Source organism: Prionailurus viverrinus, unplaced genomic scaffold, assembly GCF_022837055.1.
Source record: "Prionailurus viverrinus isolate Anna unplaced genomic scaffold, UM_Priviv_1.0 scaffold_35, whole genome shotgun sequence".
NCBI lineage: Eukaryota > Metazoa > Chordata > Mammalia > Carnivora > Felidae > Prionailurus > Prionailurus viverrinus.
This window is the reverse complement of record NW_025927605.1, coordinates 3,758,405-3,771,608: the sequence shown is the minus strand read 5'-3', so window position 1 is coordinate 3,771,608 and position 13,204 is coordinate 3,758,405. Positions and strand designations below refer to the sequence as shown.

At 38.7% G+C, this 13,204-nt stretch overlaps 1 protein-coding gene across 2 annotated transcripts; it reads right to left on the bottom strand.

Moving 5' to 3' along the window:
- Positions 1–3,555: 3,555 nt before the first annotated feature.
- Positions 3,556–12,246, bottom strand: LOC125158653 (keratin-associated protein 4-6-like). Of its 2 annotated transcripts, none has more exons than XM_047845974.1 (3): positions 11,934–12,246; positions 8,389–8,393; positions 3,556–3,909 (listed from the first exon to the last, which is right to left on the bottom strand). In XM_047845974.1, exons 1-3 carry the CDS (start codon positions 12,244–12,246, stop codon positions 3,556–3,558), a joined length of 672 nt encoding a protein of 223 aa, XP_047701930.1. The 2 variants fall into 2 exon arrangements, with proteins under 2 accessions (XP_047701930.1, XP_047701929.1); XM_047845973.1 differs by lacking the exon at positions 8,389–8,393 and adding an exon at positions 3,975–3,979.
- Between the last annotated feature and the right edge of the window lie 958 nt (positions 12,247–13,204).

Genomic DNA, 13,204 nt, shown 5'->3' with positions numbered 1-13,204 from the left:
TAACCTTTGAATTAGTAGACTGAATAAAGCAGATGACCCTCTCCTGTGTGGGTGGACCTCACAGATCTGAATAGAAGAAAAAGGCTGACTTCCCCTTCAACTTTGATTAAAAGAGAACTCCTCCTTCTGACTCCCTTGACATCAGTCTTCCTGACTTCAGAGTTGAACTGAAACATTGGCTCTTCTTGGGTCTTGAGTCTGCTGGCTTTTGAACTGGAATTTACATTATCAGCACTTCTGGGTCTCCAGCTTGTCAATTGCAGATTTTAGGACTTCTCAGATTCTGTAATCTGCAATTCTATATAATCTCAGATTCTATAATCCCTCCTCTCCCCCTCCTCTCTCTCTCTCTTATGTTTGTGTGTGCATGTGCATATTTATGTACATAAACATGTGTCTATATCTACATCAGTCTCCCACTGGTTCTGTTTCTCTGGAGAACCCTGACTAATATAGTTGTTATATATTACTGAATTATTTTCCCACAGCTATTGATATAATCCTGAAGGGTTTTTTTGTTTGTTTGTTTGTTTTTTTACCTTTAATGTGCTAGTATCAACAAGCTCATTTAAATACTTTCTAATTTTGAAACATTCTTGAATGTCTAGGACAAACTAGTTGTGATGTGTTATTCCTTTTATATATATTGCTAAATTTCACTTACTAATATTTACTGGCTTTTTGCATCTATGATCTTCAGTAACATAGGCCTGTAATTTTTCCTTTATCACTTTGTTCTTGTCTGTGTCTGATGTTACTGTTATACTTAAAATGAATTGGGAACATTTTGCTTTCTTCTGTTCTCCCATCCAAGTACCAATGAGGACTGACTCTGCTTAGCTTCTGAGATGAGATGAGTTTGGGCACATTTAAGGTGGTATGGCTGTAGACCTTTTCTTCTGTTCTTTTTCCCAGTTTGAATGGGAGAGAACTTTAAGGTTTAGTAAACTTACTTGTAAACCAACGTGGGTCTGGCATTTTTAATATCAATATATGTAGAGGATAGATTTTGGATCATAGGTATAGTTTCTTTAATGGTTATTGGCTTATTTATATTTTGTATATCTTCTGGAATTAATATCTATTTTTCTAGACATAGTCAATTCAATCATAATTTTCAAACATATTGGTATAAACTTATGCATAATGTTCTTTTTAAAAAAATTTTATTAGTGTTTATTATTTTTGAGAGAGAGATAGGGCATGAGCAGGGGGAGGGGCAGAAAGAGGGAGACAGAATCCAAAGCAGGCTCTAGGCTTGGAGCTGTAAGCACAGAGCCCAATGTGGGGCTTGAACTCACGATCTGTGAGATCATGACCTGAGCTGAAGTCGGACGCTTAACTGACTGAGCCACCCAGGGACCCCTAAACTTATACATAATGTTCTAATTGTTTTTAAAAGTTTCTACTCTCTTGGAAGCTGATTATTCTCCTTTTCAAGTATAATGTTATTTGCCAGTCTTTCAGACATTCTCCTTTTTCTCTCTCTCTTGGTCTTTGATCAGTTTTAACAGACTTTTTCTGTTTCATTAATTTTTTTTTGTCTTTGTTGTGTTTATATAATTAATTTTATTAAACATTTCATATTGTGTTTATGTAATTTTATTAAGCTTTTCATTTAGAAATATGTTATTAGTGTTTAAATTTGTCATTCTTTCCACATTGGGTTTACTGATTGATGCGGGTTGTGGGATGGAGATGTAATAGAAGGTGAGAATTCCAATGTGTGATTCCAAAGCACGGCTTCAAGAAAGGGAACCCTGTGCATTGTTGGTGGGCATGTAAATTGGTGCAGTCTCTCTGGAAAACAGTATGGAGGTTTCTCAACAAATTAAAAATACAACTGCCATATGATCCAGCAATTCAACTTCTGGGTATTTATCCAAAGAAAATGAAGACATTAATTCAAAAAGATATATTCAATCCTATGTTCATTGCAGCATTATTTACAATAGCCAAGATACAGGGGTGCCTGGGTGACTCAGTCGGTTGAGTGTCTGACTTTGGCTCAGGTCATGATCTTGCGGTCTGTGAGTTTGAGCCCTGCATTGGGGTCTGGGCTGACAACTCAGAGCCTGGAGCCTGCTTCAGATTCTGTGTCTCCCTCCCTTTCTGCCCCTTCCCCACTCATGCTTTGTCTCTCTCTGTCAAAAATAAATAAACATTAAAAAAATTAAAAAAAAATAGTCAAGATACAGAAACAACCTAAGTGTCCATCAGTGGATGAATGGGTAAAGAAGATGTGGTGTATATATACAGTGTATATATAAATGTATATATAAATACAATTTTACCCAGCCATAAAAAAGAATGAAATCTTGCCATTTGCAACCACATGGATGGGTCTTGAGGGTATTATGCTATGTGAAATGAGTCAAAAACAGATACTGAATGATTTCACTTATACGTAGAATATAAACAAATGAAAAACAAATGAACAAAACAAAACTCATAGATACAGAGAACAGATTGGTGGTTGCCAGAGGTGAGTGGGGTTAGGGGATGGGTGAACTGGGTGAAAGTGGTCGAGAGGTATAAACTTCTAGTTATAAAATAAATGTCATGGGGATATAATGTATAGGATGGTGACTATAGTCAATAATGTATCACACACCTTAAAGTTGCTAAGAGAGTAAATCTTAAAATTTTTTGTTACAAGAAGAAAAATTTTGTACCTTTATACAGTGACAGATTGTAGCTAGACTTACTGTGGCAATCGTTTCTTATAGTACACAAATATTGAATTATTGTGTACACCTGAAACTAATATGATGTTATATGTCAATTATATCTCAATAAAAAAACAAATTAAAATTTAAAAAATAAGAGCTAAAGACATGAATGAAATCTGCCCTAATTTAGGATATTAAGATGTATACATGTGCATATACATGTACACATGTGCCACTTTTGTTCTAATATTTTAAATGATCTATATTTCATATATATAGCACTTATTCTCAAAGTGATTTCAACATGAGTGTTCTTCCTGTATCATCATGTAAAATATAGTTACCTAATACTAAGTAAAATGATCACGAAAACAATAAGGAACAATGCCAAAAAATTTTTATGTGTAGAAAAGTGTATTAGAAAGAGAAGCAACGAAACATAAAAAAAAATTTACTCTGTTAGAAAATCTATAACTGGATCCCTAGGTCTGAGGGTATAACTGAACCCCAGGTCAGAGGGTGTCAAATCAGTACTGCACAAAGGTTGCAGATAATATTCACTTTGTTAGGAAGGGTAATCTAGAGCCCTAAAATAATAAGGAAGAATGAGAAATTTGGAGGAGTGGGATTTTTTTTAGCTGATGGATCACATATTAATATCCATATTTGATGCCAATATTGAAAGGAAAAGATAGTCATGGAAGGAGCTTAACATGAACCAGAATGTGCTCGCAGAGCCAGTGGCACGTTGGTAGGTTCATTAGAATGGTGAGGCTCAACCTGTTGAATGATGTCAGTCAGATTCCATGTGTCCCACAACACCAAAGAGTCTATATCTGAGGGGGCAGAAGTGAGTGGAGATAGTGGTCACAGGGCAGGGGGCTCAGCAGCAAGAGGAGGCACAGCACATGGGGCGGGGGCAGGTGGAGATGACACAGGTGGGGCGATAGCAAGTGGTGTGGCAGGAGACCCGGCCACAGACTGGGCGCAGGCAGCAGGAGGGGCAGCAGGAGGGGCGGCAGCAGCTGGAGCCACAGCAGCTGGAGCCACAGCAGTTGGAACCACAGCAAGAGGGGCGGCAGCAGCTAGAAATGCAGCAGGAGGGGCGGCAGCAGCTGGAGCCACAGCAGCTGGAGCCACAGCAGGAGGGGCGGCAGCAGCTGGACACACAGCAGCTGGGGTGGCAGCAGGTGGTCCTGCAGCAGGTGGTCTGGCAGCAGGTGGGGTGGCAGCAAGGCTGGCAGCAGCTGGAGCCACAGCAGCGGGAACCACAGCCCTGGTCAGAGCAGACGGAGCCACAACAGGAGCTGACCATGGTGTCAGAGGAAGGATTGGGGTTTCACTAGTAGGTATGAGTGGGTTTCCACAAGGGTGGTTTCTTGAGTTTGAATGTCTCCTTACCTCTGTCCCCTTTTATACCCTGCTGAGGGTTACTATGACCATGTGCAGGACTCTTCTTGTTGTTTATCCTAATAGAAAATCAGTTAGTTTTAGTAAATTAGATAATTATGTTTATCTGGTGAATATTCCTATATATAGAAAAGGGCTCCACTTCCTTCTCCTGTTGTATTGTGAGCTATCTGATTTGGTTAAAATCAAGTGAATCAGCTCCCATATGTCTTCCCTTGTCTGATGTGTCTTCCAAAGTAGACCTATCCCATGACATTGTTTCATTGAATGTCACAAGTGTTAATTCTTCATTTATGTATTTAACTCCAGGATAATATGTTGAGAATGGATATTATGGTGACTAAATCTGCTGTCAAAGAGGTTAACAACAAGTCATATGAAATGCTGGTAGGAAAATAACATGAAAGAGGCATCCGGGAGGGGGGGACAGTCCCTAGTGTGCAGCGGGGAATACTGATTCATTTGGATTTTATGGATAGTCATTGAGGTATAAAGGATCCTAACAACATTTCTATCTCTTTTATCTTACTGAGTCTATTCAATTGAAAGTTCTAATGCAGTGTTTCACTACTTACAAATAGTAAAAAATCCATTGGCATGAATGGGTCCTTTTAAAAATTATTAAATTATTATTGACATGTTCTTCAGAGACAGGGTTTCATAAGGGTGTATTTTTCCTCTTATTTTGATGGTTAAGCATACTCAACAGAATACGTGTAATTGAATATTTTCTTGTATTCTGAGATTTTTTATCTCTCAGAAATATGTTTGAGGTGTTTTTCTTGATACAAATGAGATCTCAGGGGTTAAGCTTTAATCTGTGTCCTATCGGCACTTGAATAAGACAAACAAGACACATTATGTAGGGGTTTGGCAAGCATGTAGAACATTGTATGATAAATAAAAATTATGTATTTAAATTTGTACATGTATGAAATGCGAGATAATACTAATGGTTACTATTTTTGAGTGCCTACTAGGTGTCAGGAATTTTCTGAGTCTTGTGTAATTGTTCTCTTGTTTATACTTCAGAAGGACTCTAGGAGGTGGACACAATTTTTCTTAATTCTTTAGACATGAAGTAATTGAGGTTTAGATAGAGTGATATCATACAGTCAGTAGGGAGTATGGTTCTCTTCTAGCATGTACAAAGAGGTATGAGGAATAATAATCCCATGTCATTTCTCATACTGTTTCATTTGTGTAAATGTGCTTTCTTCCTTGTCATTTCAGCAAACTTTTGCTCATACATAAATGTCTAGTCCAGATGCCAGCTCATCTCTAATATCTTTCTTGACATCTACCACATTCAAAACTAATCATTCATTCCCTTTTGCTCCAATATACTTGTGATCTAGGGTATCACACTCTAGCATAATTGGTTTATATCTCTTTTCTCCTAATCCTTCTATATACCCCATGATGTCAGAGAATGTCTTATTCACATACATAAACATGGTGCCTAGCAATTGCTCTCACTGAATGTTAGTTGCGTGAATGTGGGGTTAATTGAAAACATAGGGCATTTATTCGCCCTTTATCATGCTATAGATAATCTAGATGGATAGAGAAAAGAAAAAAGAGCATTCAGACAGTGGGGATCTGATTGAACAGGGGTTTATTTTTGACTGATGGACTAAATGACTTGTTTGGATGGTATGTATAGGAAGGTAAAGAAAAAGAATACTGCTACAATGAGGAGAATGCAAAGATATTCCTGAATTTCTACAAAGTAAGTAGATATTGTATCATCACACTATTGGGAGAAAGGTGTGAGCAAATATCTAGGTTTTAAAAATATTATTTGGCAGTGAGTGGGTAGAGTGATGGGAAGCAGGAGGAAAGTTCAAGTGGTGGTTGCACAATAGGGATGAGAGATGAATGCCTGTCTAGGTTGGTGGCAGTGGGAGCAGTAAACAAGATGGTGATGCAATAGCATTTCAAAGAGAGTCAACCAGGAGCACTTACAAAATGGGCAATAGAGGAGGGCACTTGTTAGGATGAGCACTGGGTGTTATATGTAAGTCAATTTGACAATAAAGTATATTAAAAAAATAAAACCTAAACAAACAAACAAAAAACAAAAATGAGCAATAGAGGTAACAGGAGACTTCATTGTTAAAGAAGACTCATGATTTAATATTTTTTAGTTAAGTTCTAATAGTGGAAAGATAATCATTTGTAAAAACAAGAAAATGTATTTTAAAATCTTACCAGAGGGGCGACTGGGTGGCGCAGTCGGTTAAGTGTCTGACTTCAGCCAGGTCACGATCTCACGGTCCGTGAGTTCGAGCCCCGCGTCAGGCTCTGGGCTGATGGCTTGGAGCCTGGAGCCTGTTTCCGATTCTGTGTCTCCCTCTCTCTCTGCCCCTCCTCCGTTCATGCTCTGTCTCTCTCTGTCCCAAAAATAAATAAAAAACGTTGAAAAAAAAATTAAAAAAAATAAAATAAAATCTTACCAGAAACAAAGTCAAAAGACAAATGACTGAATGAGAAAAAAATACTTGTAATTTATACCAGAGTAAGTGACCTTACTATATGAAGTACTTGTAAAATTCGATTAGAGAAAAGGCAAAAACCTGAAAAAAAAATAAGATGAAAATCTTTCTTTATCATAAAAAGATGTCCAGTCTCATGCTTAAGAATAGAAATGAAGTTATACAGGATGCCACTTCTCACCTGTGAGAGTGTCAAAAATTCAAACATTGACAACACTCTCAAGTATCTAGAGATTATGTGGAAATTGCCATGCTCATACGTTTTTTAGTAAGATTTGGTGATAATTAGTGGCATTATTCTTTGACTCAGTTATCCTAATTGTATAAATTATTCAAAACGTACTCTGGCAAAACTATGAAAAGATGTTAGGCAAGATTATTCATAGCAGTGCTATTTGTAAAAACAAAACAACAGCAATAAGAACTAGACACAACCTGGGTGTCCTTCAGTAGGTAGTGGTGATTAAGCTATGGTGTATCCCCATAATGGAGCACGGTTCAGCTGTATAAAGGAATAAGGGATATCTCTATGCTACTGTGAAGTAATCTGCAGGATATATTGTTGAGATGACAAAGTAGACGGAGAGAAGGGTCTACAGTGTCTGTAGACACTACAATGTGTCTAAAAAAATAAGAGAACACATATAGAACATGTATTTGCTGGGGCTGCTGGGTGGCTCAGTCAGTTAAGCATCTGACTTTGGTTCAGGTCATGATTTCGTGGTTTGTGGGTTTCAGGCCCCGCATTGGGCTCTGTGCTGACAGTTCAGAGCCTAGAGTCTGCTTCAGATTCTGTGTCTCCCTTTCTCTGCCCCTCCCCTGCTTGTGCTCTATCTCTCAACAATAAATAAACATTAAAAAATTAAAAAAATAAAATGTATTTGCTTATATTACATTAATTTTTTAATATTAATGTATGTATATATAATGGAATATTATTCAGCCATAAAAAGGGATGAAATCTTGTCATTTGCAAGGACAAGGATGGGGGTAGAGAGTATTATGCTAAGCTAAATAAATCAGTCAGAGAAAGACAAATACCATATGATTTCACTCATGTGGAACTTAAGAAACAAAACAAATAAGCAGAAGGAAAAAAAAGAGACAAGTCTAGAAACAAACTCTTAACTATAGAGAATAAACTGATAGTTACTAGAGGGGATCGGGGGAGGGAAGATAGGCAAAATAAGGAGTGCACTTGTGATGAGCACAGGGTGATGTATGGAATTGCTGAATTGTATATTGTGCACCTGAAATTAATATAACACTGTATGTTAACTAATTGGAATGAAAATAAAAACTTAAAAAATACTATTTAGGAAATTAAAAGGTAAGCCACACACTGGAGAAAACACTTAAAGCATATATCCCACAAAGGATTTGTATATAGAACATATAAAGAACTCTTACTACTCAATGATAAGATAACCCAACAAAAAAATGGGCAAAATATTTGAATAGGCATTCACCAAAGAAAATATGTAGATGGAAAGTCAACCCATGAAAGGAGTAATCATTAAGAAGGTTCACATTAAAACTACAGTGAGAATACCGTACACACTCTAGAATGGTTGACATTAACAAGACTGACCTTACCAAGTTGTTGGTGATAGCATGAAGCCATTGGAATTCTCACACAAGGAAGGGATATAAAATGGCACAGTCACTTTGTAAAACAGTTTGACAGTTTTTCAAAGAGTTAAAGATACACCTACTATATGACCTTGCCGTTCCACCTCAAAGTACTTACCCGAGAGAAGTAAAATCATATGAACGAAGGGAAAATAAAAAGAGACAAACCAAAAAACAGACTCTTCATTATAGAGAACAGAAGGGAGGTGGGTGGGGGGGATGGGTGAAATAGTGCAGGGATTAAGAGTATACTTATCTTGATGGAAACTGTTGAATCACTGTATTGTATACTTGAAACTAATATAACACTGCATATTAACTGCACTGGAATTAAAATTAAAAAAATAAAGTTAAAATGATATGTCCATTCAAAGGCTTGTTCACAAATGTTCATGGAGACTTTATTTTTTAAGATAAAAAAAATCTAGGAACAACCGAACTGTCTGTCCACAGGTGAATGGATAAACAAATGTGGTGTCTCCATACAAGGAAAGACCTCTCAGTCATAAAAAGAAACTAACTAGTGATACACATAACAAAATGAATTTCAATATAATTATGCTGTGTGAGAAGCCAGGCAAGATAGAGTACACAATGGTAGGATTCCACGAAACTCTAGAAAATGGAAACAAACTTGTAGTGACATTGGATCTGTAGTTGTCTAGGGGTGGAGTATGGGAAGGAAATGCAGAGGGGGTGATAGATCTTCTTTATCTTGATGGTGGTGTTGATTACAGCAATATATATCAAAACATCAAATTGTACACTTAAATGCGATTTTAGTATGTCAGTTGGACCTTAATAAAGCTGAGAAGAAAAGAAAAAATAATGGAAGTATCAACCATAATTTAAGTTTATTTTTTGAGAGAGAGGGATTGGGGTGGAGAGCAGAAGCAGGGGAGGAACAGAGAGAGAGGGAGAGAGAGAAAATCCCAAGCAGGCTCTGCACTGGCAGCACAGAGCCTGATGTGGGGCTCAAACTTACAAACTGCGAGATCATGACCTCAGCCAAAATCAAGAGTCAGACGCTTAACCGACTAAGCCACCCAGGCACCCCTCAACCATAATTTTTTTTAAGGTTGACTCAGAGAAGGTAGAGGAGATAAAGTGGGAGAACAGAGGATTGAAGCTAAATTTTTGGAATATACTCTTTCTATAGGTTTGACTTTGGATTCATGTCAATATTTTACATAATTTTAAAACAAAATTAAAAATTTTAAATCTCAAAATTATTAAAACATGGCAATAGCAAAGGACCCTAACTGTATATGCAGGCATAAAAAGCAATTATTCCAAGATCAAAAATAAATAAAACAGCAGAAAAAGTCTTAAGTTTGATTTCAGTAACTATAGTGTTGGTAATGTTATTTTGAGACTGTTGGACAAACATAGAATAAAGAAAATGAGTAAATACATTGGTGTCACTAAGAACTGATACTTTTGCATAGAAGAAATGAGATTTATAAGTAAGATATATGAGTTTAAGTAAAACTCTGTAGTTCTCAGTAGAAACTAAAGACCTGGGTATCATTTAAATATATATTTTCTAGGGATTTAGTAGTAATGAACATCACATATTTCAATTTATGGTCTCAAATACTGTTTCTACCTAAAAGGAACTGGGGATCCTTGGAGAAATGACTGATTAGAAGTTGGGGGAAGGAAATACATAAACGAGTCTGCAATATCCTGTTATATGAAAAAGCAAGGAATTTTCAAAGACTACTAGATTCATGTCAAAAGGACTTGGAGGCCAACTCAAAGTTGTTTATTTGAGCATCAATAGAGGGATATAAACTGGAATGGATTGATTCACCATCAAGTCTATTGAAATCCATGAGTTCATATTAATGCAAATTTTTAAAAACAATTAAAAAAAACCTCTTTGGTCACTCTCAGAGGATGGAAACTGGGAAATAAAGGGAAAGAATCAAGCATTTATTTTGCCTCTCCTGTCCAGACTATTCCTTAGGACTACCAAATGTTGACGAGGGAAGTTTATTTTTATGGAATTATCCCAGCTAATAAATGGCAGGCAGAGGAATAATAGAATTGCAGTATCATGATTTTACTATGCCTAATGAATAATGGTCCTAGGCAATGATCATCAGTAGCTGCTTATATCAAAAAAAAAAAAAAAAAGGAGACAACTGGACAATATGTGCCTCCTGATTGAAAAGCACACCACGATCTATGAAGCAGTTTTTGGGTCCTACAGATCTTTTGGGATATAAGTCTCCCATTAACAGGTTTGGCTATTGTCTGGGTGCGTTGTGTAACTTAACTGTAGTTATTGGTCTGTGACAAAATGAAGTGGGAGAAGGTAGTGAGAGGAGCTTGTGCTGTCTTCCAAGACTGAAATTTCTGCATCATCTTCAAGATGGAGGTGGCACTAAATGTCAACAAGGAAATTGGATCACCTCTCCAAGCCGAGAGGGTTCAGGGAAATTTGGGGGCTCAAGATCTTCAAATGCATCAATCCAGATGTCCCCATCTCATATCTCAGGGTCCCCATCTCTCCCAATTAGGGCCCTGACCCTGCCATGGCAGTACTGCCTAGACTGAGTGAACAACCACCTCTGGAGCTCTGTCTTTCCTGTGGTGATGTCCTAGCCTTGGTCTTCAGCTTTATCTGGCCTCTAACTGCAGGAGATGAGAGTCAGTCTCTGTGCTGCCAATGAAACTTCTGGCTTTTACATCTGTCCTTTAATCTCTGATTTATCACCCTCAGCCTTTCATTATGTTTTCCCAAATCGTCAGTTGCTCCCAGCTACATTCAACTTCACTCTCCTTATAATTACTATTAACTGCTTTCAGAGATATATAATATGGAAAAGATGTCCCAGGGAGCATTAATTGCCTACAGGTTTTCCAAAAAGGTTTTTCTCTGATGTTTATCCAAGAATTCCCTAGAATATATGTCTTATCTAAGAACTGAAGAGATCTGTCAGTGAAACTGAAGCTGTGACTTTGTAAGATTGTAAGACTGACAAAGCCATGTTGTATGTCTTACATGTGTATGTACCATATGGTTGTCCAGAGAGCATAGAACATCTTAAAGAAGAGTACCATCACACTGATTTTTCATATAGGAAAGAGGTGATTTATTTTGGCATAGAGTTATAACATAGGAAAATTGGGGGAATAAGAATTATAAAAGAGAATCCCTTGGACAATTAAATCCTTTGGACAATAAAAATCTGTAATGTAGAAATACTGAAATCAGACTTCAGCTCCCTGAGCTTGATGAGCTGGTGCCCAAAAGTTAAGGATATTTTAGGGAGAAGTGGTCACTACAACAATTGGTATTGTAAGAAAATTCACACTTGGATGAAAGGGAGAGATCCAGAAGCGGAATTTGGACTGAGGTTAGAATATGCTCACAGAGTCAGTGGGATGGTGGTAGGCTCATTGGAATAATGAGACCCAACTCAGTTGAGCAACATCAGCCCCATCCCATGTGTCCTGATGGTCAGCAGAAAAGGAGGGGCTACATCTATGGGGCAGAGGTAGGCGGAGATGGTGGTCACCGAGAAGGGGGCTCAGCAGCAAGAGGAGGCACAGCACATGGGGCGGGGGCAGGTGGAGATGACACAGGTGGGGCGATAGCAAGTGGTATGGCAGGAGACCCGGCCACAGACTGGGCGCAGGCAGCAGGAGGGGCAGCAGGAGGGGCGGCAGCAGCTGGAGCCACAGCAGCTGGAGCCACAGCAGTTGGAACCACAGCAAGAGGGGCGGCAGCAGCTAGAAATGCAGCAGGAGGGGCGGCAGCAGCTGGAGCCACAGCAGCTGGAACCACAGCAGGAGGGGCGGCAGCAGCTAGAGATGCAGCAGCTGGGCCTGCAGCAGCTGGAGCCACAGCAGCTGGAGCCACAGCAGGAGGGGCGGCAGCAGCTGGACACACAGCAGGTGGGCCGGCAGCAGGTGGTCCTGCAGCAGGTGGTCTGGCAGCAGGTGGGGCGGCAGCAAGGCTGGCAGCAGCTGGAGCCACAGCCCTGGTCAGAGCAGACAGAGCCACAACAGGAGCTGACCATGGTGTCAGAGGAAGGATTGGGGTTTCACCAGTAGGTATGAGTGGGTTTCCACAAGGGTGGTTTCTTGAGTTTGAATGTCTCCTTACCTCTGTCCCCTTTTATACCCTGCTGAGTAGCTGACATTACCATGAGCAACACTCTTGTTTTTCCTACCAGGAAATCAATTAGTATTACTAAGTTAATAATTATGTTTATCAGGCTAAATATGCTGATATCTAAGAAAAACATCATTTCTCTTTTTCTGCAGTGTTGTGATTCATTGAATCTTGTTAAGCCACATGAAACCACTTTTGCATTTTTTTCCTAATGTGTCTTCGAAGTTGGAACTTTCATATGATATTCTGAGTTTTTCCGTGTCCTGTTTTCATGTGCGACTCCACAGTCATATTTTGTTTTATTATTTTAATTCCAGTATAGTTAACATATTAGTTTCAGTTGTACAATATAGTGAGTTAGCAGTTCTGTACATCACCCAGCGCTCATCACAAGTGCACTCTTAATCGCCATGGCCCGTTTCACCCAATGATGAGTTTTTCCTCCTATTTCCTTACCAGTACTCCACCTGACAGTGGCATGCATTTTTTTCACTTTGACAAAAAGAAAAAAAAAAGATGGGGTGGGGAGGGGAGAGACTTGATGTTGTGATAGCTATCTTCAAAATGTGCTCCTGGATTTAATTCTTTTTTTCCCATGTCTTATTTTGAGGATGGCTATCACAATGCCAAGTCTGTCTCTCTGTCTGTCCTGTCTTTCTCTCTCTCTCTCTCTCTCTCTTTGGTCAAAGTGGGAAAATGCATGCCATTGTCAGGTGGAGTACTGATAAGGAAATAGGAGGAAAGACTCATCACTGAGGATGCTTATGTACAATGGATAGGGAGGGCTGGGCTGTTTCCTGGTTGATTGGAGAGTCCGGGTGTCACAAAAGACATTCCAATCTCATGTGATGATTCTACCTCAA

Bases quoted from the DNA above. Each gene is read 5' to 3' on its own strand.
- LOC125158653 (XM_047845974.1), bottom strand. From the start codon at position 12,246: ATGGTCAGCTCCTGTTGTGGCTCTGTCTGCTCTGACCAGGGCTGTGGC.